Source organism: Cladosporium halotolerans (genome assembly GCF_011745625.1).
Source record: "Cladosporium halotolerans strain TM138-S3 chromosome Unknown Sca50, whole genome shotgun sequence".
Lineage (NCBI taxonomy): Eukaryota > Fungi > Ascomycota > Dothideomycetes > Cladosporiales > Cladosporiaceae > Cladosporium > Cladosporium halotolerans.
The window spans coordinates 77,779-98,863 of record NW_027191501.1 but is presented as its reverse complement, the minus strand read 5'-3'; the positions used below and the strand labels follow the sequence as shown (position 1 = coordinate 98,863).

At 57.3% G+C, this 21,085-nt stretch overlaps 7 protein-coding genes across 7 annotated transcripts; 4 read left to right on the top strand and 3 right to left on the bottom strand.

Moving 5' to 3' along the window:
* Positions 1–336: 336 nt before the first annotated feature.
* Positions 337–2,524, top strand: WHR41_08869 (uncharacterized protein; the record flags this gene model as incomplete). The annotated part of the gene is made up of 6 exons (XM_069377473.1): positions 337–742; positions 810–1,263; positions 1,316–1,623; positions 1,675–2,065; positions 2,121–2,133; positions 2,192–2,524. Exons 1-6 carry the CDS (start codon positions 631–633, stop codon positions 2,522–2,524), a joined length of 1,611 nt encoding a protein of 536 aa, XP_069225543.1. The 5' UTR covers positions 337–630.
* A 191-nt stretch (positions 2,525–2,715) lies between these two features.
* On the bottom strand, positions 2,716–3,844 carry WHR41_08868 (uncharacterized protein; the record flags this gene model as incomplete). The annotated part of the gene is made up of 3 exons (XM_069377472.1): positions 2,716–2,928; positions 2,985–3,409; positions 3,601–3,844. The coding sequence occupies 3 exons, from the start codon at positions 3,842–3,844 to the stop codon at positions 2,716–2,718; spliced, it is 882 nt and encodes a 293-aa protein (XP_069225542.1).
* Positions 3,845–4,431: 587 nt separating this feature from the next.
* WHR41_08867 (uncharacterized protein) lies at positions 4,432–7,356 on the bottom strand (the record flags this gene model as incomplete). Its single annotated transcript, XM_069377471.1, has 1 exon — positions 4,432–7,356. The coding sequence occupies one exon, from the start codon at positions 7,354–7,356 to the stop codon at positions 4,432–4,434; it is 2,925 nt and encodes a 974-aa protein (XP_069225549.1).
* Positions 7,357–9,259: 1,903 nt separating this feature from the next.
* WHR41_08866 (uncharacterized protein) lies at positions 9,260–10,285 on the top strand (the record flags this gene model as incomplete). Its single annotated transcript, XM_069377470.1, has 1 exon — positions 9,260–10,285. The coding sequence occupies one exon, from the start codon at positions 9,260–9,262 to the stop codon at positions 10,283–10,285; it is 1,026 nt and encodes a 341-aa protein (XP_069225548.1).
* A 27-nt stretch (positions 10,286–10,312) lies between these two features.
* On the bottom strand, positions 10,313–12,315 carry WHR41_08865 (uncharacterized protein). The gene is made up of 2 exons (XM_069377469.1): positions 11,250–12,315; positions 10,313–11,195 (listed from the first exon to the last, which is right to left on the bottom strand). Exons 1-2 carry the CDS (start codon positions 12,010–12,012, stop codon positions 10,411–10,413), a joined length of 1,548 nt encoding a protein of 515 aa, XP_069225541.1. The 5' UTR covers positions 12,013–12,315; the 3' UTR covers positions 10,313–10,410.
* Positions 12,316–12,763: 448 nt separating this feature from the next.
* On the top strand, positions 12,764–13,363 carry WHR41_08864 (uncharacterized protein; the record flags this gene model as incomplete). Its single annotated transcript, XM_069377468.1, has 1 exon — positions 12,764–13,363. One exon carries the CDS (start codon positions 12,764–12,766, stop codon positions 13,361–13,363), a length of 600 nt encoding a protein of 199 aa, XP_069225560.1.
* A 2,290-nt stretch (positions 13,364–15,653) lies between these two features.
* On the top strand, positions 15,654–20,399 carry WHR41_08863 (uncharacterized protein). The gene is made up of 2 exons (XM_069377467.1): positions 15,654–17,027; positions 17,081–20,399. The coding sequence occupies exons 1-2, from the start codon at positions 16,226–16,228 to the stop codon at positions 19,528–19,530; spliced, it is 3,252 nt and encodes a 1,083-aa protein (XP_069225547.1). The 5' UTR covers positions 15,654–16,225; the 3' UTR covers positions 19,531–20,399.
* The last annotated feature ends 686 nt before the right edge of the window (positions 20,400–21,085 follow it).

Sequence of the window (21,085 nt, the reverse complement as noted above, 5' to 3'; positions counted from 1 at the left end):
ATCGTGGCTCGCATGCGCGGACACGCACACCCTTGTCTTTCGCAAAGACGGCTTTGTGCCTATCCGCTTTGGAGTTGAGTAAGTCTAAGCACTCAAGATCCGATACGATTATAATTGGGAAATCCGATCCCTCACCGAGAGATGATTGTGGCTCTTTCGGCTGGCTCACAGCTTCGAGTTGAAACTCGCGGCTCTGCGACGATCTTGCACCGTTTTCATCGCAAGTATTGCGCCGCATGATCCGGGATCGTCATTCGAGACATAAAATGAGCCAGGGACGCCCTTTTACAGCACGACTGATCTGCAGCCATTGCGTATATCAACCTGTCTCCGCCTCCGCATCCGACATCATCAAAATGCTTAATCCCCCAGATCTGACGAGCTTAGCTCTAGTGATATGCGCTCTTGGCCTACTCTTGTGCCAGCGAGGAGCCCCTTCCGTCCGGCACGTAACGCATCGTCGAGAGTTTCTGTGATCGTCCGGCGGGCAATAAGCTCGTAGATGATGTGCTGTCTGATGTGTGCAGAAGTGAGGTAGGTCGAGTGACTAAACTACGCCCTGCGGTGACTCTCACCGCATACCTTCCGTTTCCTTCAATTTCAGCCAGTCTGACCGCTACGCACGCATACATGATGGCATTCACACACAAAGGCTTGCTCGGCGGGAAGATCGGCGGGAAGAACTTGCAAATCGGCGTCTGTACGACGGCCGCCAGCGGCTTCTTGCTCTTTGGCTATGACCGTATGTGTTGCAAGACGCTGGCATCTGATCGAGAGATGTGTCACTGACTCGAGTTCCATATTGACAGAGGGTGTCATGAGCGGCATCATCACGGAGCCGATGTTCCTGCAACAATTCCCACAAATGGAGCCCATGAACAAGTCCGGCGCCATCCAAGCACTGGTCGTCGCCATCTACGAAATCGGCTGCTTGATGGGGTCGCTCGTCTTCGTTGGCTACGGCGACAAACTCGGACGAAGAAGAGCAGTGCTGATTGGAACCTTGATCATGCTCATCGGAGCTGCTATTCAGACTTCGTCTTTCACACTCGCACAGCTGATCGTTGGTCGCATAGTGACTGGCGCGGGAAATGGCATGAACACCAGCTCGATTCCAGTCTGGCAATCCGAGATCGCGCCACCGAAGATCAGGGGTTTCTTGGTGCTCTTCGAGGGCGCTTTGATCACGGGCGGTGTCATGCTGTCGTACTGGATCAATTACGGCTTCTGGTTTGTGACGCAATACGATTCGTTCCAATGGCGGTACGTCGTCAGTTCTCAGAAAGGAAGAAGCCACCGTCTAATGCATTGGCAGATTCCCAATCGCGTTCCAGGCTGTGTTCGGCTTCCTCCTCATCTTCGGCATCCTGCTATTCCCGGAATCTCCTCGATGGCTGTTGAAACATGGGAAGACCGACGTCGCCGCGGAAATCATGGCAAACCTCCACGACACGCATCCCGAAGACGAGAACATCCGCAACGACATCGATGAGATCAACAAGCTCAACTCTGTCACTCAGGGCCAGAAGCTTACCATGAAAGAATTTTTGAGCAAGGATCGTGCCATGAATAGATGGCGCGTCTCTATCGCTTGCGGCTGCCAAGCTATGCAGCAGATTGGAGGTGAATGACTCTGTGATACCGGTTTACACCTGCCATTCTGACTTCTATCAGGCATCAACTTAGTGACGTACTACGCCACCACTGTCTTCGAAGATTCTCTCGGATTTGATCCCGCACTATCGCGCTTCATGACAGGATGGCTCGGGACCGAATATTTCGCGGCAGCCCTCATTGCACTCTTCATTGTCGACAAACTCGGCCGCCGACGCCTCATGATCTGGGGAGCTGCCGGCATGGCCGGCTGTCTCGCGATCATCGGGGCGTGTCTCTCTTATGCGGAGAACGGCAACCGCACGCCGGCCTATGCGGCCACGGCGTTTATCTTTCTGTACAACAGCTTCTTCGCTATGGGCTGGCTCGGAACGACTTGGCTATACCCTGCGGAAGTCACACCGATCCGCGTTCGCGCAGAGGCGAATGGATTCAGCACCAGCTCCAACTGGTAAATCACCCTTCACTCTCACTTTGATCGAGCATCCCGCTAACGATTCTCACAGGCTCTTCAACTATGCAAGCCCCGCCCTCGCCCCAGCCTCGTCCTCGATCATATCGACTAACAACCTCACAGGCAGTCGTGCAACTGGCTCCCATCATGATAAACACCATCTCCTGGAAAGTCTACTTGGTCTTTTTTTGCTTCAACGCGGCCCACGTGCCCATCGTCTTCTGGTTCTTCCCCGAGACGAATGGCTACAAGCTGGAGAAGCTCGACGCCATCTTCGCCGAAGCCTACGATAAGGGCGAGAACCCTGTCTGGACCGAGCGCAGGGTCAGGAAGAACGGCGCGACGTTGGATGTTGAGCGGGAGGCTGAGGTTGCTGGTGGCGCTGAGGCGGAGAAGAAGGATGGAGCGTCGAGCGATGGGGGAGTTGAGCAGAAGGAAGTGAAAGAGACTGTCTAGGGAATGTGTGCGACTGACAATGCTGATGTGATGTTATGACTGTACGCCGAATCTGACTTTGAATTAACACAGTTGCACGCTTCACTCTCTCTGACCTTCCGGTCCAAGAACGAGCTGGGTATCATGCATGTGCGAACGCTCGGAAAATATACCTATGCCGGGATCAATGCAAAGAAAAGGGGAGATTAGCACTACCAATCGATGATCCAGTCGCTCGCGCCGCTGTCCCAGAACTCGTCGCAGGCCGCTTTGAGCCCAAAGTTCGGGCGCAGGTCGTCTATCGTGAGTGGTTCTCTTGTCAGTGGGTCGGTTTTGCTTCGCTTTAGGTGCTCGTAGATGGTGCTGCGCTCGTACGAGTGCCCGTTGATGGTCATTACGGGGTCATGCATGGGCTCAAATGTAATCTGATTGGGTTTGTTTAGTGGGCTTTCTCGACGGGACGTCGAACGTCGATACATACCATGTCGACGAGGTGGTCTGGAATCTCTCTCGGCTTGTGGTGAGACGGATCCGCAAGAGCGAACACGGTCAAGAGCTCTGCCCGCTTGTTTTCGAAGTTCGTCAAGATCTCCTGGTTGCGCTCGTACGCTTCGACCTGCCCGAGGTCGCCGGCCTGCAAGTCGCGCGACACCTCGTCGAGATCGCGCTGCTTGTTCAGCTCGAGCGTGTTCTCGAACTCGGCGCGCAGGTCGCCTTGCCGACGTAGGCGCTCACGGTCTCGGACGGCGAACTTGGCTTTCTTGCACTTGAGGACGAATGCTGAGAAAGTCTCTAGGTCTTTCGGAGAGGTTTTGGTGGTAGGTGCTGGGTTGCGGACTTGTTCGTAGGCTGTCAGGGCTGACGATAGTGCTTCGTTCGGATGGTGCAATGATAGCTGCGCTTGAGCTGATCAATTAGGTCAGCAAGACTGTGTTTTGGTGCAGCGACAGCCGTCGAGTGAATCGTCGTGCGCTTTGCCACCAGTTCGGACCACCTCGATCTTGGAGCATTCTTCTGAAATTCTTGCAGCTCTCACACGTGACCTTTCAAAGACCGATACATCGATGGTTGGATGTACGTAGTATTCGCACACTCACCCAAAAAGTAATAGGCCTTGTGATTCTGCGCCTTGCCCGAAATCTCCAGACTCTTCAAGCAGTCATTAACCGCGCCCTCCCAGCGCTGCAGCTTCAGCCGGGCATTCGCTCTATTAGTGAATAGCAGCGGATTGCGAGAGAACTTCTGGACCGCTTGCGTGTAGAAGTCCTCAGCCTCGAGGAAATCGCCGTTCTTGAACGCCTTGTTGCCTTGCTCTTTGAGAGCGTCGGCCAGGTGCGCCATTTAACGGAATGATCTTCTTAAAATCCGCCGAATGCAGAGACGGATTACGAGGGATATTTGTTCCGTTGTGGCAAAACGGCAATATCTTGTCTGGGGTTGGAAGGTGAGGTGGAGTGAATGGGGCTGAGCCTGAGCTTGCAGGTGGAGGTGGAATGCTTGCTAAGTAAGCGAGGGCTGGCTTCTGGAAGCGTCTATACAGCTCCCCGTTTGCCTCGCAAATGCGAATGATCAATTTACGGCACAGTAGTCAAGGAGATATGTCGACTGATAGGAAGTGAAATTCCTTAGTATTGATCTCTGTAGTGATGGATTGCGCGAGCAGCCTCGTGATATGTTCACAGCAGTCATGCTCATCAGCCAATGACAGCCCGTCGTGCCGACTCCTGCAACATCTAGCTCCTTCATGAAAATGTATGTATCCGTGGTATTCCTCCCATGATGCCGAACTTGCGGACTGCGTATAGGCCATCCGCAAATCTTTTGAAACTCAAAATGCTCTTCGTGATTCTCTACCTCGAGTGCCTAGCAATCCCACCGCCCAACTCCGACGCTTCTGCAAACACAATGCCACATTCCCATGAACCAACCTAACCCGCAAACTTGAACTTAGAAGCCTCAAGTCTTCCCAAACCCTCACGAGGGGCGACATTCCTGCGCCTGTACGCGTTGGTAAAGTCCTGCAGGAGGCTCCTAATCTTCCTGATCTCGCCGCTCTGCAGCCTCTGGCCGATGTTACGGCCCAGACGATTCTTTTCTTGGTCCGAGACAGTGCCAGGCGGCAGCAAGTTGATGGTGGCCTCAACCCATTGCGCGGTTTGCTCGGGCATAAGCTGGAAGAGAGCGAGCAAGACACCGCTAGCATCTGGGAAGCAGTCTGCAGGGAATGAGTACATCAGGCCAGTCATGCAGCGTTTGACGACGTTCTCGCCCTCGTGAAGAGCGAGCTTCTTGACGGCCTGTTGGATCTCCGGTGGGTTAGTCTGGAGGCGGTACTGGCCGTCTTGGTCGAAAGATGAAGAAGGCGCATCTTCGTTGCCATATGCGAGGAAGTCGCGCAGGAAGTGAAGAGTGGCGATGAGGGGCTCCTCTTTCAGCAGCGTGAGAGATGTGGATGCTGCTGAAAGAATGGGAGCGATTAGAGAGGAAAGAAGAAGCTTGTTCGAGTGGTAGAGGAGGACGTCAGTGGAGAGGCGGAAGAAATCCTCAATCACGTCAGGAAGCTCCTCGGGCGGCAAGTCGTTCAGTTGGCGGAGGAAGCTTGTGGCCTGTTGCTCGTAGAATGTGTAGATCGCGTCGACAGTCGCTTGAGAGACATTGGCATTCACATCAGAGAACTCGCGCACAAGGCTGTCAGTGGCCCAGAGGAAGCAACCCTGTCGGCTGGCAGTAAAGCCGGCAGCCAGCTTGTCTGCAAATTGTGGCAGAAGAGGCGCCGTGTGGGTGCGGTAAGATAGGATCATGTAGCGCCAGCAGCGGCATACCCGCTCGATGATCGGTACGAAACTGATGAAGCGCTCCGCGATGATGGCAAGGACGGGGAAGATTTCCTCGCAGTATTTCACCGCAGGGTGGGCCTGCGAAGGCTCGACGTAAGGTGTCACCAATTGGATGAAGATCGTAACGAGGTTGAGGCGATCTGCAACAGCCAGCTGAGAATCTTTGTCGTTCGCAACCTCTGCCATAGCCATCAGACGCTTGACAACTGGATCGCAACACAGCTTGAAGCTTTGATACAGGCTGTCCAGGGGCTGCTTTGCGAGCACAGCTGCAACACCTTCGGTCACCTCATCCTGGCTTGTGGGCGGCAGGTTGTCAAGAATTTCCTCATAAAATTGCTGGATTTGTGCAATGTGCTCCTTGAGCAGCGACGCGCAATCGGAGCAGAAGAATTTGAAGCTCAAGGCAGCGGCCTTGACAACCTCCTTGCTGGGGTGGCGGAAGGCATCCATGATGAACTTAAGCTGGTCCTGCATGGTCTCCGGGTGTTCGCTTGTCCACTCGGTGTAGCGGCCTAGCGCCATGACAGCCTGGAAGCGGACCTTCTCCTGGTTGGGAATTTGCACGATCAAAGGGATCAATCTGGGCAGCATGATGCTCTCCTCCTTTGAGACCATGCGGCCCATGGCGCGCATGCTGAAAAGTGGTGCTTCCAGCTTTTGCCACTCTGGCACCTTGCCCTGCTGCGCTTGCGAGCCGTGCTTGCTAACCCACTGCTCGATGAGGACGTAGCTCTTCTCAAGGCACTGTGACACACCAATGACCTCGCAGCAATCCTTGAGCACATCACCCATAGCATGCCTGAATTCTCTAAACTTGTCCTCCGCCTCTCTGTCGCCGTCAAAGAGGTCCGTGTCGTTGCCAGATTCCGGGGTGGGGAACTCCAGGTGACCGATCATGACATCCACGAGCTTGCTGTAAACGTCGACGAATTGCAGGCGCGCATCCATATATCTCTCCAGAGTGATGTACTGTTTGACCTCGTACCAGAAGTTGAAAGTCTGTGAGAGGGCGTCACGCTCCTGGTCGCGTGCACAACACTCCAGAACAGATTCGACGAGAGGACGGAACTGTGCAGGCTCTCTCGCAATCAATACCACCCACGCCTCTCCTGCCTCCGCAAACACACGGGTAATGCCCTTGAAAGTGTCCCAGTCCTCCTCCTCTGCGCACACCTTAATCCTGGGCTGAAGGGCGGCCAGTCTGGGGTATAGTGACTTTATCGTAGAAAGTGTCTCGTCAACCTCCCTGGTCTCCCTGAAGATCGCACACATTGTCTCTACAGCCTCGTCGAACGAGGTGTCTGCCTGCAGCGCGTTCATGATCACATCCATCAACGGGGAGTTGACCACGTCGTTGACCTGCACCTCCGCGACCCACGATGTAATGCAAGACATGAGCAGCGGGTCTTTCGACGCTGTCTCCGAAGAGCCAGCATATTGCCCTAGCAGCTGCAGCACCTGCTGTGCATTATCCTCCAGCAGCTCTTGTGTCCGAGTCTGCAACTCATCCTCCGCCAAATTGATCTTCCGTCCCTGTGTCACCTCTTCCGGCAGAACATGGATAAACTCCAACACGCATGCGATGCTGTTCGGATCGCTTCCCAAAGCCGAGACCACCGTTTGCAGCACGTCCTTCCACTCCAGCATTTGAATCGCAACATTGGCCAAACAAACACATAGTTGTGTCCTGATTGGCTTCGGGCCTTTGGCATATGATCCCAGGAGTGAGATGATCGAGTCTCGTAGTTGCGGGAGGGCCTCGCGCGGTAGCTGGTAGAAATCGAAGACGATCTTGCCCTTCAGTGTTGTCGCAGCAAACAGCTTGGCTTGATCGTCCGAACTCGGAGCCTGCAGGATCTCGAAGCTCGAGGACCATGCCTCGGATGATTTCTGGAATTGTTCTAGGAAGTGATGCGCCTCTCCCTTCTGCGCCCGGTCCGCATTCGACTGCATAGTCGCCAGTGCGGACAAGACGGGCGCGAAGGCGCCTTGTTGGACGGCGGCGGTTGCCATGCTGAAAGTGAGAGTCTGCGCAGTCGGAGTGAGGCCGGTCAAGGGTTCATGTGAATTGGGCGCCCTGCGTCAGCGGCTGGATGTACGTAGCAAAGAATGTAGAAGTGACGGGGTTGGTGTTTGGTATAACGGTTGTCGCAAACAATCAAAAAGTTGCCCCTCAGGTGACGCGCGAGTCGGCGGGCGGCTGAGTGAGTCCGAGAGCAGGTGGGGCTTGGCGACGTTGACTTCGTCCCTTCTTTCCAATGTTCGCGGGCGACTGAACAGACAGTCTTTTCAATCGGACTGCGAGCGGGTCTCTTGCCCTTGTGCTAGTATTGCGTTGATCGTTGATTGGAACGAGAATAGTATGTTGAGGAGGTATTGCTAGTTCGACTAATTTGGCCGTGGTACTCGAGATGGACGCTCGGCACGAGTCGAAAGACGAGAGGGAAGGTAGCCGAAGGGGTGTCATGCGCGATTTGAGAAAAGCTCATGGTTACTGGGAACTCTCGATACTGTGCTGCGATTTGCAAGAATCTGACGGTCAAAATACTGTATCTTCTCTGAATATACGCGCTCTTACCAGAATCATCAACTTCCAAGGATGTCACGTAATATCCTGTGGCGATGAACTGTCGTACCGTGGTTAACGGACATTTGATGCCATCACTCGCCCGCTAACTTAGAGAAACGTTGAATGTCTCTTGTAGCGTAACATTTCCCGACTCCGAAAACATGGCTCAATATAGCCCTTAGCCATGAACGAACAACTCCACGGATTGAAGCGATTGCATCGACTGCTCTGTAACTCCACTTCGAGCAGCTGCTACTTCCCCCTCATATCAGACGAGCCGGTGCCTTCATAATCTGTGGTGACCAGAATTGTTGGGATGACTTCTCTCCAAGGCAGAGTTTTAGGGGAGTTGTCGGTACTTTTCAATGTGTTATCGCGTCAGAGAAGGAGAGCAGTCACAGTACTCAGGATTAATTGCTAGCAGCACTGGTAAGATTGGCGCTCGTCAGCCGTGCGAGGGTAGTACTTTCATCTCTCTGCCTTGTGTCCGTACACAAGCAGAACATGTCATGTCGACGAAACTCATAACACTCATAACCCCAATTAACCCCAACCCTAACATTGCCGGGGCGCGGGATGGGAGGGATGGGAGGCGACAACCGCTAGCCTCCGTTTGTGCCGAACTAATCGGCGGTCTTGATTCAGACCCTCAGATTCTATTGAATAACCCTCATGTAAACCTAACCCCAAAAACTGCGGCAAAAGGAACACCATCCCTAAGGTATGGCAGTTCCGATGTTGTTGATTGTGATATGGTTAACTCAAGGTATATATTTTGTAAGAGCGGATTTCCGCCAATGCAGGCCTGATGGTTTAGTGGTATAATTCGCCCTTCGGGTTTCATCACCCTTGGAGACATCTCCATGAGATTGGGCGAGGTCCCGCGTTCGATTCGCGGTTAGGCCCCTGTTTCTTTTGCTTTTTTTGGTATATACTTAGACCATCATCCGATGTACAATTCCCCATTCTCTGCTCAGTTCCAGTCATTTTGCTATGTATGCGAGCATGCTGGCGCCTGATTTGCAAGCAAGGGGGAAGTGAAGTGGAGCTTGTGCTACTCACTGCGAAGCCATCTGCGGGGATACATCGCCACCGACAAGGCAACCACCACGTCTGAATCATCAATATCCTCGCGCCAATGAAATGAACCTTCATAACAAACAGCACTGGCGGTAGGAGACATACTTTGTCCCCAGCAAGCTGTTCAATACATACGCCTTTGAGCTGGGCAAACTCCTGATGTTGGAGACCTAAGATGGGGACATCGTGAACGACTTCACGATCACTGCCTTCCACTTGCCTTAGATGTGAATCTAGTCCGGGAATGTTCTCGAATTGACCAGCAGAATGCAGTCGACATCTACTCTATCGTTCGCATCCCGCCTCCAGAGCTTCGAAGACCAGTGGCCCGAGAACCAAACCGCCGCTCGCCAACTAGCAGCCCTCGGCCACGTCTGCGACCGCCCGCCGCTCGAATCTCTCGAGGAAGGCTCCCGCTGCATCGACTGCGGCCTTTTCATCCCGAAGCAAACCAGCGTCCAAGCCCTCGAAGGCTCCCTCACCCTCATCGCTTCCACCCCCTTCCACAATCCCAGATGCCCGCGCCTGCAGCTCCGCATCCCGCTCGAAAGCCCCCTCACCCAGCGCTACACCCTCAATTACTCCTCCCTCGTCGAACGCTGGGAACGGCGGAGCCATGGACCACAATCAGCCCGCGAACCCAGAGCGGCGCTCCCCCAAACCAGCGGCCTCTTCTCCCTCCCCACCGAGCTCCGCCTGCAGATCTACGCCTACATCCTGCCCAGCCTCGACGCCGTCACGGAGATCGTGCCCCTGCACCGCGACTCGCCGCGCATCATCACGAAGGCGGGCCTCGAGCGCCCCGCGCGCAGGGACAAGACGAAAGCGAACCTGCTCCTGGCCTGCAGGAGCGTGTACCTCGAGGCGCTGGACTTGCTGTACGCCAACACGACGTTCCGGTTCGACGCGACGCGCACGCTGTACCTGTTCCTGCGGCACGTGGGGCGCGCGGGGAGGCGGATGGTGCGGGCGGTTGATGTGGTGTGCGGGCAGAGGGAGGATGCGGTGGCGTTTGCGCTGCTGGGAGCGTGTGGGGAGTTGGGGAGTTTGACGGTGAGGTTGGGGAGGCCGAAGCTGTTGTTGCCGAATCCGCCGTTGTGGATTGTGGATGGCGTGGCGTGTCTGCTGGCGCTGAGGGGGTTGGAGGAGGTGAGGTTTGCGGAGTGTAGTAAGGCGGCCAGGATGGATTTGAGTGAGGAGAAGCCTGATGCGGCGGTGTTGAGGAGGGAGCTTATGAGGGCGAAGGGGGAGCCGAGTGGGATTAGGGAGGTGGGTGGTCTGCTGGATCTGTAGGCTGTTTGGGACGGGCTGGATGACGACTTAACGACCGAAAAGAAATCATTAAATGCTACCATCAACGAACGCTAGCTATATGCCGACTCTCCACACGAGGCAAGATGAAGCTCACACGCTACTACTCAAGCCTTCGCCATCCCCTGCAACAGCACCAACAACCCATAGGCGCCCGGATCCGGCACGCCCTGCGTCGCGCTCTCGTCAAGATACGTGCTCCTACCCAACTTCGCCTCCATCTTCTTCGTCCCATCCACGCCCTCGCTCGCCTTCCTAACCGCCAAATCCACATCCCCCGTCGCCTCCAACGTCTCCACAAACGGAATCAGCGCATCCATCATCGTGCGATCCCCCAGCCTAGCCCGCGTGTACTTCAGCAGCTGCTCCAGCGCGCCCTTTAGCGCTTTCGGCACCGACGGCTCGCTCGCCAGCGACGCCGCCAGCGCCGTCAGGAAAATGCAGTACAGCGCGCCCGACGTGCCGCCCATGTTGACCTCGAGGTCGTGCACGAGCGCCGCCACCGTCTCCGGCAGCCGCGCCAGGTCCTTGCCCTCGATGAAGGAGAGCACCTGCTTCGCGCCGTCGCGCAGCGTGTACCCGCAGTCGCCGTCGCCGACGATCGTGTCGTACTCTGTGATCGTGGGCTCTTCTTTGATGACGGCGGCGCAGCCGGCGTGGATGCGCGCGCGGACTTGGGCGTCGTCGAAGGCCATTTGGGCGGTGGAGGGGGAGAGGGTTTTGGAGAGGGGGGTTCCGTTGGAGGTGGTGGAGGTGGTGTCGGGTTGGGGTTTGGGTTGGGGGGAGAGGTTGTGCGTGGGGATGGGGCAGATGGAGAGGGCGAAGCCGCGGGCTGCTTCGCGGTGGTTGAGGATTGTGGAGTGGGAGAGTCGGAAGGGGATGTTTTGGGAGTCTGGGAGGGGTGTTAGTGAGTTGGCTTTTGTGAGTTGAGTAGTTGGGGACTTACGGCACAGGTCTGCGATCTCTTTCGCCAGGATGTAGTTCTCGAGCCGACTCAAGCCATTGATATCCGAGTAGTGGATAGAATATGTGACCTGCCCGCCCTGAACAGTCTGACCCTTCAACATCTTCCCCAGCTCTTTCTCAATCGCCGACTTAACATCGTCGTACCCGCTCGCGACGCCATCCGAGCCCGAAATCGCCGGCTTGCCACCCGCCTTCTCAGTCTGAAAAGTCACGAATGCAGTGCTGGCGCTCTTGACAAAAGCATTCACCAGATCCGTAGTCTGGTGCAGCGAGCTCCTGCAAGACTCCGTGGCGTGGCCGAGCAAGTGTATGAGGTGGTCGGATTCGAGCTCGCCCGCAGCCTCAACCTCAATCACATCGGAGCCGTGGACCTGCACATTGCGATTCTTGCCGGAACGGACGACAACGAGGCCCTGCTTCTCGAGCGCGCCGACGCTCGCGAGCGCGTGCGTGATGTCTTGGGTCGTGAACACGCCGGCGCCGGCCTTTTCGGTCACGATGGCCGTCACGCTCTTGTCGTCTAGCAGTTTGCTGGAAAAGTTGCTCAGATTGCCGATCGCGGCAATGTTGACGTATTTGCTCTTGACGAGCGCCTCGTCGACGAGGATGTGCTGGCCTTTGGCGGTCTGGACCTGCTTCACCGACGGCCGGATGAGAGGGTAGAGGTCGTTCCAGCGCTGCGCGTTCTGGAGGTCCAGAGCCTCCGGCGGGAAGGGAATTGTTTGCTCGACGACGACGGCCATGGCGATTGTGCAAAGGAAGTTGGTAGACAGAAAGGAAACGAGTCTCGCGAAAAGATCAAAGGGTACTTACCTGGGCCTTGAAGCTCTGGGCCTTGTGTGTGTGCAAGCACTCGGTATGCCTCGTTCGTTAGAAACAACCTTGGCTCTCTCTCCCCGCCCGTCGACGGCCTACTACAAACAGTGATGCGCGTGCTGCGGGGTTTCGCAGACGCGCCTCGGGGCCCTCTGTGTGCTGTCGGAGGAGAGCTCTGCGAGAGGATTGAGGGGAGAGGGATCGGTAAAGTGGGTCGACCGGCTGCTCCTAATCGGGCAATCCGAGCAGCGACTGGGCTGGAACGTTAACTGGATGCTGTCGCGTGCGTGAGCCTCGACCGGTCCAGGACTTCGATTTAGAGGGTAATGAGCCTCTGGTGTTCTTGAAATAACATTTGCTAGCTACTACTTCCCGGATGACTCCCTTGTGTGCGGTATGCGTCGAACGGTTGTCGTCTGCATGGAAGGGCCAGCGGACGCATTGATGGCGGGGTAATGGCGGGGTGACAATTGACAGGTCCAGAGCTCAGGCGTAGCGATGTGACATGGAACGGGTGGAAGGATAAGATGGGGAAGGATAAAATCGTGCTGCTTCCGACTGAGAGTATTGTGAGGCAGACGTACAGGTTGAGTCCCTCTGATCAGGAAAGAAATTCGTCAACACGAAATCTAAAGGTCGCCGTTCGGAATCATACAGAAGCACACTACACCTTTCACAATGGCCGCCCCAACCCTCCGCGAAAAGCAAGCGCCTCTCAAAGCCTCCTACGCCTCCGACCCGAGCTCCGCCATCGTCACGCTCAAGTCGACCGGCACGCTCGACTCCAGCAGCATAACCTGCAAGCTCGACACCGGCCGACAAGTGCAAGAAGCAAAGCAAAAGATCGCCGGTCTACACCCCAAAGCCGGCGGCGATGACCCGGACATCTCAGGCGAGCTGTGCAGCGGAGATATGCTGCTGGAAGCGCTCGTGGCCTGCGCGGGAGTCACGTTGAAAGCGGTCGCTACGGCAATGGCGATTCCGATTGAGAGTGGCACGGTTAGAGCGGAGGGGGATCTGGACTTCAAGGGCACGATGGGAGTGGACAAGAGCGCGCCCGTGGGCTTCACGGGTATCCGGCTGTCGTTTGACTTGAAGCTCGAAGACGGCGCAGAGGTGCCGAGCGAGAAGGTGGAAAAGCTGGGGAAGTTGACGGAGAGGTACTGTGTCGTCTTGCAGACGATTGCGCGCAAGCCTGAATTGTCCGTGAGTATGCAGGCGAGCCAGACGGGTGAGGATGGAAATGAGAGGAAGTCGACGTGGGAAGAGAAGCATTAGATCGATCGATCGTGATGATTGTGGTCTAGAACCGGAGCCGGCGACGGGATTATGTAGATTGCTGTTTCGATCATGCATCTTTGAAATAACGAGTAGTAACGGATTCCCATCGATGCCGCTGAACTGCGAGAAGGCTCACAGAGAGAGCGTGCGAGCGTGGGGGACGGCGTGGCATGTTCCCTTGAAGATCCGTTATTACCGCGAAATTGCGAATATTGCTTGCGACGCTCGCTATAGCCGCTGCGGCGTATGTAGCTTCCATGCGCATCTACTGTACGCTTAGACGGTTGTGACCATGCATCAGCAAGGGGTCGCAGCGTCGCTGTCTGCCCGCGAGTCGTCACACGCCGCGTAGGACTCACCCAGGGCCGTGCGCAAGCGACAAGACAAGCGACAGGACGAATTCGCTCACAACTGCGCGATTCACTGCGCGATTCGGCCCCGGCCGGTGCTTCCAGTTGCCCTAACAGACGTCAGTCGTCTACGCGCTTCTTGACGCGACTGTTGTTGTCGTCACCGTCGGCCACAACAGAACCGGGCGACACCGGAGCCGGTGTGTTCGGCAGAACTCCGGCGCGCTGTGCTCTCTCGTAGAGGAATACGCAGGCGGCTGAGACAAAGGCCGGCAACTGCGGCAAAGAGGCTCTTTGGATTTAGGCGCTTGGGCCGATGAGTGCATTGACTTCGCACGGAGGTCACAAGAGCGTTTCCATTTGGTGCCTTCGTTTGGTCGAAGCACTATGTGAGCCGCTCAGGGACAAATCTGTAGACGATAGTCGCGCATCTCAAAGGATGGCCGTGACAGCACGACCGAACAAGTTCTACGCGAGTCGTAGGATTTCAGTAATAATGTGGGCTTGACACGAGACGAGAGGCCCGGCCAGCGCCTCTACCCGCTGATTGGAGGTCTCCACCGACGGGCGCAACGTCAAGAACGACGACAGGGCAATTCTAGCGAGGGCACGATGCAGCAGATGCGTCTGCAACGGCGGGTTGTGCCGCCAGGTACCTTGTGTGCATCATCGCACGGAACAGGGATCTTCTGGTACCCGGCCACTTGCACGACGACGCGCGACGTTGAAAGACGGCGCGCCGATAGCACTCGCCCTCGCCGCCGATTCCAACCACCGACTCCATGTGCCGAAGCGAGCAGCGCAGGATCAAAGAGGCCCGAGTGCGGTACCGCGCACGCCCGCATTACTGTATCAGAGGGCGCCAGGGTTATGATGGATATCGTGCTTTACCTCAACAGCGCCGCTCCGGCTCGACGGCAGGGAATGGCTGGGCGAGCGCGCTGGCCGCGGGTGCAGCTCCGAAGAGCGCCAGGCCTCCAGAGCGAAAGCTTGCTGGAGGGAGGCGTGAGAGGCGTGAGAGGGCGCACAGCGAGCTGCACGCAGGCGGACTGTGCCGTGCCTACAGATCCACGTCTCACTGGCTGAGGAGGCAGGACGGAGGTGTCGGTGCTGGCGCAACAGGAAGACGGCGTGGATGAGTTGCAGACAGCGCCAACGCCCTGATAGCGCAATACCTGCCGCTCGCGTCGTTGCCGCCGGCGCCCGGAGCCAGGGTCGGCGCCGGCGTGGGCTGCCCACCCTGCTACGCGCTGCGCTGTTCGCGTGCATGGGCGGCGAGAAGGTTAGCGGCGGCGAGTCATGACGAGGCGATACTACCACGCCACGCTGTCCGGGCCAGCGTTGTTCGCGGCTCGCAGACGTGGGCGCGGCAGGGTGACGTAGGGCGCGCGACGGACGGCGCGCTCGCGGTGTCTGGCGCCGACGTGGGCGAACAGAGGCCGCAGAGGCCGCAGAGCGCGATCGCGAGCTGCTAGGATGGGATGCTAGGGCAGGGCGAAAACTGCTCGCAGGCTCAACGCTTACGCCTACGCTGACCTCTGGCCCCAGCGGCGTGTTGTGCGCGAGCCTCCCGGCCGTCCGCCTGCCTCTGTCTTTGCTCTCTCCCACAGTGCCACCTTTTCTCCATCCTCTCACTCCCCACGGCCACAGTCCCACAACCCGCCCCCGTGAGATTGGCGAAGGGCCCGCATATCCAGCCAGATCGCCTCGCCTGCCTCAGCGCGGCCGCCCACGCGCGCACACACGCTCGCAGCCCGCCGCAGGCTCAGCCTTGCGCGCCTCGTCGTCGCCACCACCACCCGGCACCTGCTGCTGTCTGCTCCACCGCTCCCGCGCGCCCGCCGCCAGGTCCACACGCCCCGGCGAGCCTGCGAGCCTTCAGCCTCCGAGCCTCAGGCGTGGGCCCGCCGCCGCCCACCACCGCCGCCGCGCGCAGCAGGGCAGAGCACCAGCACCGCCGCCGCCTGCTGCGTACTGCTGCACCACCAGCGCCGCCTCTCTGCGCGCCGCCGTGCTGTCATCGCCCGCCGCGCAGAAAATTCGCAGCAGCCGCTGCCGCGCGCCCGCCGCCTCTCGGCCGTCTTCCGCCCGGTGACGCAGCCCGCGAACTTTGCACAGCTCGCCCAACGATTTTCTGAAATTTCTTGGCCGCGGCTCTCGCACCCTTCGCTCGAGCGAAGATCACCCGGCCCTGCCGCCGCCGCCTGCAGCACGCGTTTTTGCCTGCTGCCCTCGTCGCTGCCCTCGCCGCCCTCTGCACCGCCGCCGCGCCGCCGTCCATCTTCGCTTCCTCCCTCGCGTAGGAAACGAACCCAGCGCCTGGTTGACGCTGCGGTAAGTCGGCCGGCCGCCGTCACCACCTCACCACCTCCTTCCTCCCTCCCCGTCCCCAGTGCTGCGGGAGGAGCCACATGAGAGGCCATTGGACACGCCAATCTCCAGCTCCCCTCCTCTCCACCCCACTCCACATCGTCACTTAGCACCCTACGCTTTTTCCATCCCACCCGGTATGGACAACCAATTCCCGCCCGGCTATGTCTCCTATGGCCAGGGCGGCCAGCAAGGCCAGCAGCAGTCGTCCGCGACTCCGCAGGGCCAGCAGGGCCAGCAGCAGTCCCAGAGCCAGTCAAGCCAGCAGCCCGGCCTGAGCTCCTTCGGCAGCCTGTCCAACACGCCCAGCCATTCGCAGCAGGACTCGCCCGCCTCCGGCCATCCCACCCTTCCTCCGTTGCAAGGTCAGAATGGCGGCTACGCCCAGTTCGGCTCGATATCCTACGCGCACCCCAACAGCCAAACCCACACTCCGCCGACGCCTCACACTCCGGTGACCTCGTCCATGGGCAACGGTCAGACGAGCGCGTACTCTCACGTGTCGCCAGCCAGCGCTATGGGCCCGCCTTCCTACTCGCAGAACCCTTACGGCATGTCGTCGTCCATGATGTACCCTTCGTCCACGTCGACCTCCATGCCTCCGAGCACTTCCTCCGCCGGTGGTCTGCCTACCATCCGCCCAATGCCTCCGGGTGGAGTTGGCGGTCCTATGGGCGGCCTGCCTAGCCTGGGCAACCCTCAGATGGGACACCAGCCGTCATTCATGCAAAACGAGGAGGCGCCTACACACGTCGTTGGTTCTCAGGGTCGTCGCGGCATCCTGCCGAGCGCGCCTGGCCGCCCTAACGCGCCTGTTTCCGGCAGCGGACAAGCTAGCAAGAACATGATTCCGCAGAAGGATGCCGACGGCAAGTATCCTTGCCCGCATTGCAACAAGACTTACCTGCACGCGAAGCACTTGAAGCGCCATCTTTTGAGACGTGAGTCACCCAGGAAGACCTCTCTTCTACTTCAAATCACTAACGACCAACAGATACCGGTGACCGCCCATACTCCTGCCATCTTTGCAAGGACACTTTCTCGCGCAGTGACATTCTCAAGCGTCATTTCCAAAAGTGCTCAATACGTCGCGGCAACCCTACCGGCGCAAACCACCTTGCACACCAGCGTCGCAACACCAACAGCGGCAATCGCCTGTCGATCAGTCAGCAAGATGGTCCCATTGGTCTCGCTGGCTTGAGCGAAGTTGCCGGTGGCAGCAACCCTTACAATGGCGGCGTCGTCTCAAGCAGCCCGACTGTCAACGGTGACATCTCCGGTCGTTCCTCTCGTGCCAACAGCTTGATTGCGCCAAATGCCATGAGCCACCGCAACAGCATCGCTGGCCTAGGAATATTAGGCTCGAACGCTCCAGGTGGAGAGCAGCAGATGGGATCTTCCCAAGCCTATCAGCCGAACCTGCACGCGTACGCCCTGCAGAACAGCAGCAACGGCGGTCAGATGCCTCCTGGTTACCCTTTCAATCAGCAGCACATGAACGGTGGAATGTTCAGCAACCAACAACAACAGCAGCAGCAGCCGATGTCTTTTTTAGGCCAGCAGAGCTCGCGCTTCGACACCAGCCACAATAGTCCTCACCAGAACGGAAACGGTGAGGCCGGCGGCGCCCAGATGGACTGGAGCCGCATGTTCAACCAAAGTGGCCAGGATGGCTTCATCGGAGGAAGCCTTCCTGCGAACGCGAGCTCGCAAGGAATGAATAACATTAAAAGCGAGCCCGATCAAAAAAACTTCAACGACCCTAGCAACGACTCTTTTTTAGGTAGTCTTTACTCGCACCCCGGAGCCTTTGGGTGCGAGGACGCTGACACCGAGCACGGCATCCCTGGATTTCCAAACTGGAGCATGGATGACCCGCTGCAGGCCAAGGTTGACAGCTTGATGCAGTATTGCTTTCCAGAGGGAGGCGAGCCTGCCCGCAGCACCCCGGACGCTGCCGAAATGGTCAAGATGTGCCTCAGCGTCGAAAATGTCAAGCATTTCGCCGAGCACTACACCTCTTACCATGGCCACTGGCCGATCATTCACATGCCGACATTCAAGCTCACCGACGCCGGCAATTCCCTCGTGCTCGCCATCATCACCATTGGCGCGATTTACAGCCCACGCATGAATGTCAGTCAATCGCGACAGATGATGGAATTTGTGCGCGCCACAGTCATCAAGAACTCCAGCATCTGGCAAAAGGTCACTTCCGGTCAGAACCAGGACATTGGCAACAACAGCTGGGAGGTGGATGAGATGCAAGCTCTCCTGATCATCTCCACCATGTTCACTTGGCACGGCTCCCCCGAGCAGAGAGATCTCGCCTGCAGTGACTTGCCAGTGTTGGTGCGCATCTCGCGCGCTATGGGCCTGCTCCATCCTGCTCCTCCTGGACACTACGCTTACAGTGTTCTGCACCATTCTCAAAGCGGCACTTTGTCTCAAGAAGAGTGGTCCAGCTGGAACTGGCACGGATGGCTGGAGCAGGAGAAGCGCAGCCGTGCTGCCTATCTGCTATTCTTGTGCGACGCGGCAATGTGCATGTATTTCAACAGCACCCCTCAACTCGACCCGCTTGAGATTCGCCTGCCTCTGCCGTCAGATGACGCCGCATGGGATGCTAAGGATGGCGAGGAGTGCGCGAATGCACTCGGCTTGAACGGTCCGGAAGCTCAATCGAAGAATGTCACAGGCACACGCAATTCCCGCCAACCATCAATGCGTGATGCGACCAGGACTCTTCTCGAGCTCAACGGCAACTTCCAGCCAGGTGCTACCAACGTGTACTCCAAGTTCGTCCTCATCCATGCTCTCATCACGCGGATCATGGCTTGCCAAAAGGTGCTGTTTAATCCCGATGGAGCCTTCCAGGGATTCAACAACCCGTTTGGTGGCAGTGGCCCGGCGACACCCCTTTCGCAGAATGAGTGGCTTGATCAGCATGGCAACGGCAACTTGAGCAACGGAAACAGTGGTACTGCCACACCGACTGAGGGCTATGGATCCGGTGTGCAGAACAGTCAGGCACAGCATGAGAAGAAGCGTTTGAACGCTGCTCTCGACAAGTGGAAGCGCATGTGGGATACCGACGTCGAGCTCCAGTACCCTCCCAGCAAGACACAGCTTCGCCGCTTTGGCTTCAGCAGGGACGGCGTGCACTTCTTCTACTTGGGAAGGAGCTTCATCCAATCTAACCGTCCTGGCGACTGGACCGCCTCGCCTGACGTTCGCTTCAAGCAAGTCATGGGTCTTCTCAAGCGGATCAAGCAGTTTGTTGTCGGCGACCCTTCGCACTACGGGCACGAGATAGGTTCCGTCGGCGACATCGACGACCAATACGGCCTTGACAACCTCACTCTCGACATGAAACTCCTGTTCAAGCCGTATAACAGTCAAGTGCACAGCGCTGTGGCTGGTGTACAGACAAGCGCCCTGTAGTCTTCAATGCAGCGGCTTCCTGCGCGCGCTCCTGGGTAGCGCCAACGTTTCACGACTTTACGGCCGAGGCTGTACAACAACTTCGACATGACGACTTCTATTCGCAACCAAAAAACAACACGAAAGATATCAATAGCCTGAAGATGACCGGCAGATCCTCCACGATGGCTTCGCTGCGATGGCTACTAGCTAGTGTTCCACAACGCTAGTGGCTGCAAGAAGTCGATATCAATCGGCGGCGCAACCACACGCAACGCCCATCTCCGCGCGTCATCGGAGCGCTGGCTAGAAAATCCTTTCTTTTCTTCATCATTCACTTTGTTCAATCCAAACCCATGCTTCGACCAAAACCGAAGCACGGATCACGACCCAACGGGAGGCAGCCCTTACGAAAAACACGTTCGACGACACTGAGCTCCTTCAGGAACGCGAAAAAATCATATACAATATAGACGGGATTAGGGAGCCAGACACAAAAAAAGATGGGAAGAGGGGGGGGGAAAGGCGGCGACCGAGTGGACGTGGAGCCGTGCCTGCGCGGCCCTGCTCTCGTGTTCTCCGACCCAACACCCCCCCTCGTTTGGGAGGTGTTTTATCAAATTGAGCACTTTCACCGGAGTTCTTTTCGCGTTTTTCACTTTTTCCTTTTCTCGTTTCTTCTCCAACTTTGCTTTCGTACGTGCGTGGGTTGGGAGGTCCGCTTGCTCGTCTTTGTCTTCGTTTCTTTTTTTCGACGCCAGCTGGCTGCGCGACGTCACGGCGGCGGCCCGCTCGCCGTCGTTGCGTTTCGCTTCCGCGGCGTCCGCGCTGCATTGGGACGGCGTGTAGATTTGCGTGCATACGAGAAGAAGAAGAAGAAGAAGAAGAAGGGGAAGAGTCTGACGGGGCGGAGTCTGAGAGGGAGGAGCCTGGCCTGCCTGCCTGCCTGGCGGTCGGGCTTTTGACTCTCTGGCTTTCGCTGGTACACGTCGCAGGCTGTCTGTGCGCGCGAGCGCGAGGCTGCTGCTGTTTTGGTGAGCGCGCCTTTGCTGGGCGGAAGACACACTTGACTCGATCGCTTGATCGGTTCTTGCTTGAGTTGTGGCTGTTCCGGCGCTGGCTTGCTCTTGGGATCTATCTCGAGATGACATGTCTTGGGAGAGAAGGGGGGGACGCGGAGGGGAAGGGGGAGGAGAAAGCAACCAATGTATGAAACAACAATGAAAAGTGCAGTTTCGAATTCACTTCTGCGTGCCATGTCTCTGTGTCGGGATTATAGTGAGGCGCGGTTTTTCGCCGCAACGTGCCTCTCGGCATGCTACATCTGGAGGCGATGGAAGGCATGAAGGCTGATGATACACAATGTAACCTGGTGATTTTCCAGACAGGGTACGTCCTGCCAAAGTCGTTCTGGCACGGTGGCCGTCGAAAAGCAAAAACATACAACAGGCGGGATTCCCAGATGGTCACCCACTCTAGTACTAGTCGCCCGGTTCAGTGCTTATGTATGGCAGAGCGGACGGGATGCCCAGTTTTCACTGACCTGTGGTCGTATGTATCTGTGTCGGGCATGCCC

Bases quoted from the DNA above. Each gene is read 5' to 3' on its own strand.
- WHR41_08863 (XM_069377467.1), top strand. From the start codon at position 16,226: ATGGACAACCAATTCCCGCCCGGCTATGTCTCCTATGGCCAGGGCGGC. The intron at 17,028-17,080 runs GTGAGTCACCCA...AACGACCAACAG, and splicing joins GAAGCGCCATCTTTTGAGAC to ATACCGGTGACCGCCCATAC.
- WHR41_08865 (XM_069377469.1), bottom strand. From the start codon at position 12,012: ATGGCCGTCGTCGTCGAGCAAACAATTCCCTTCCCGCCGGAGGCTCTG. The intron at 11,196-11,249 runs GTAAGTCCCCAA...CACCCCTCCCAG, and splicing joins AGAGATCGCAGACCTGTGCC to ACTCCCAAAACATCCCCTTC.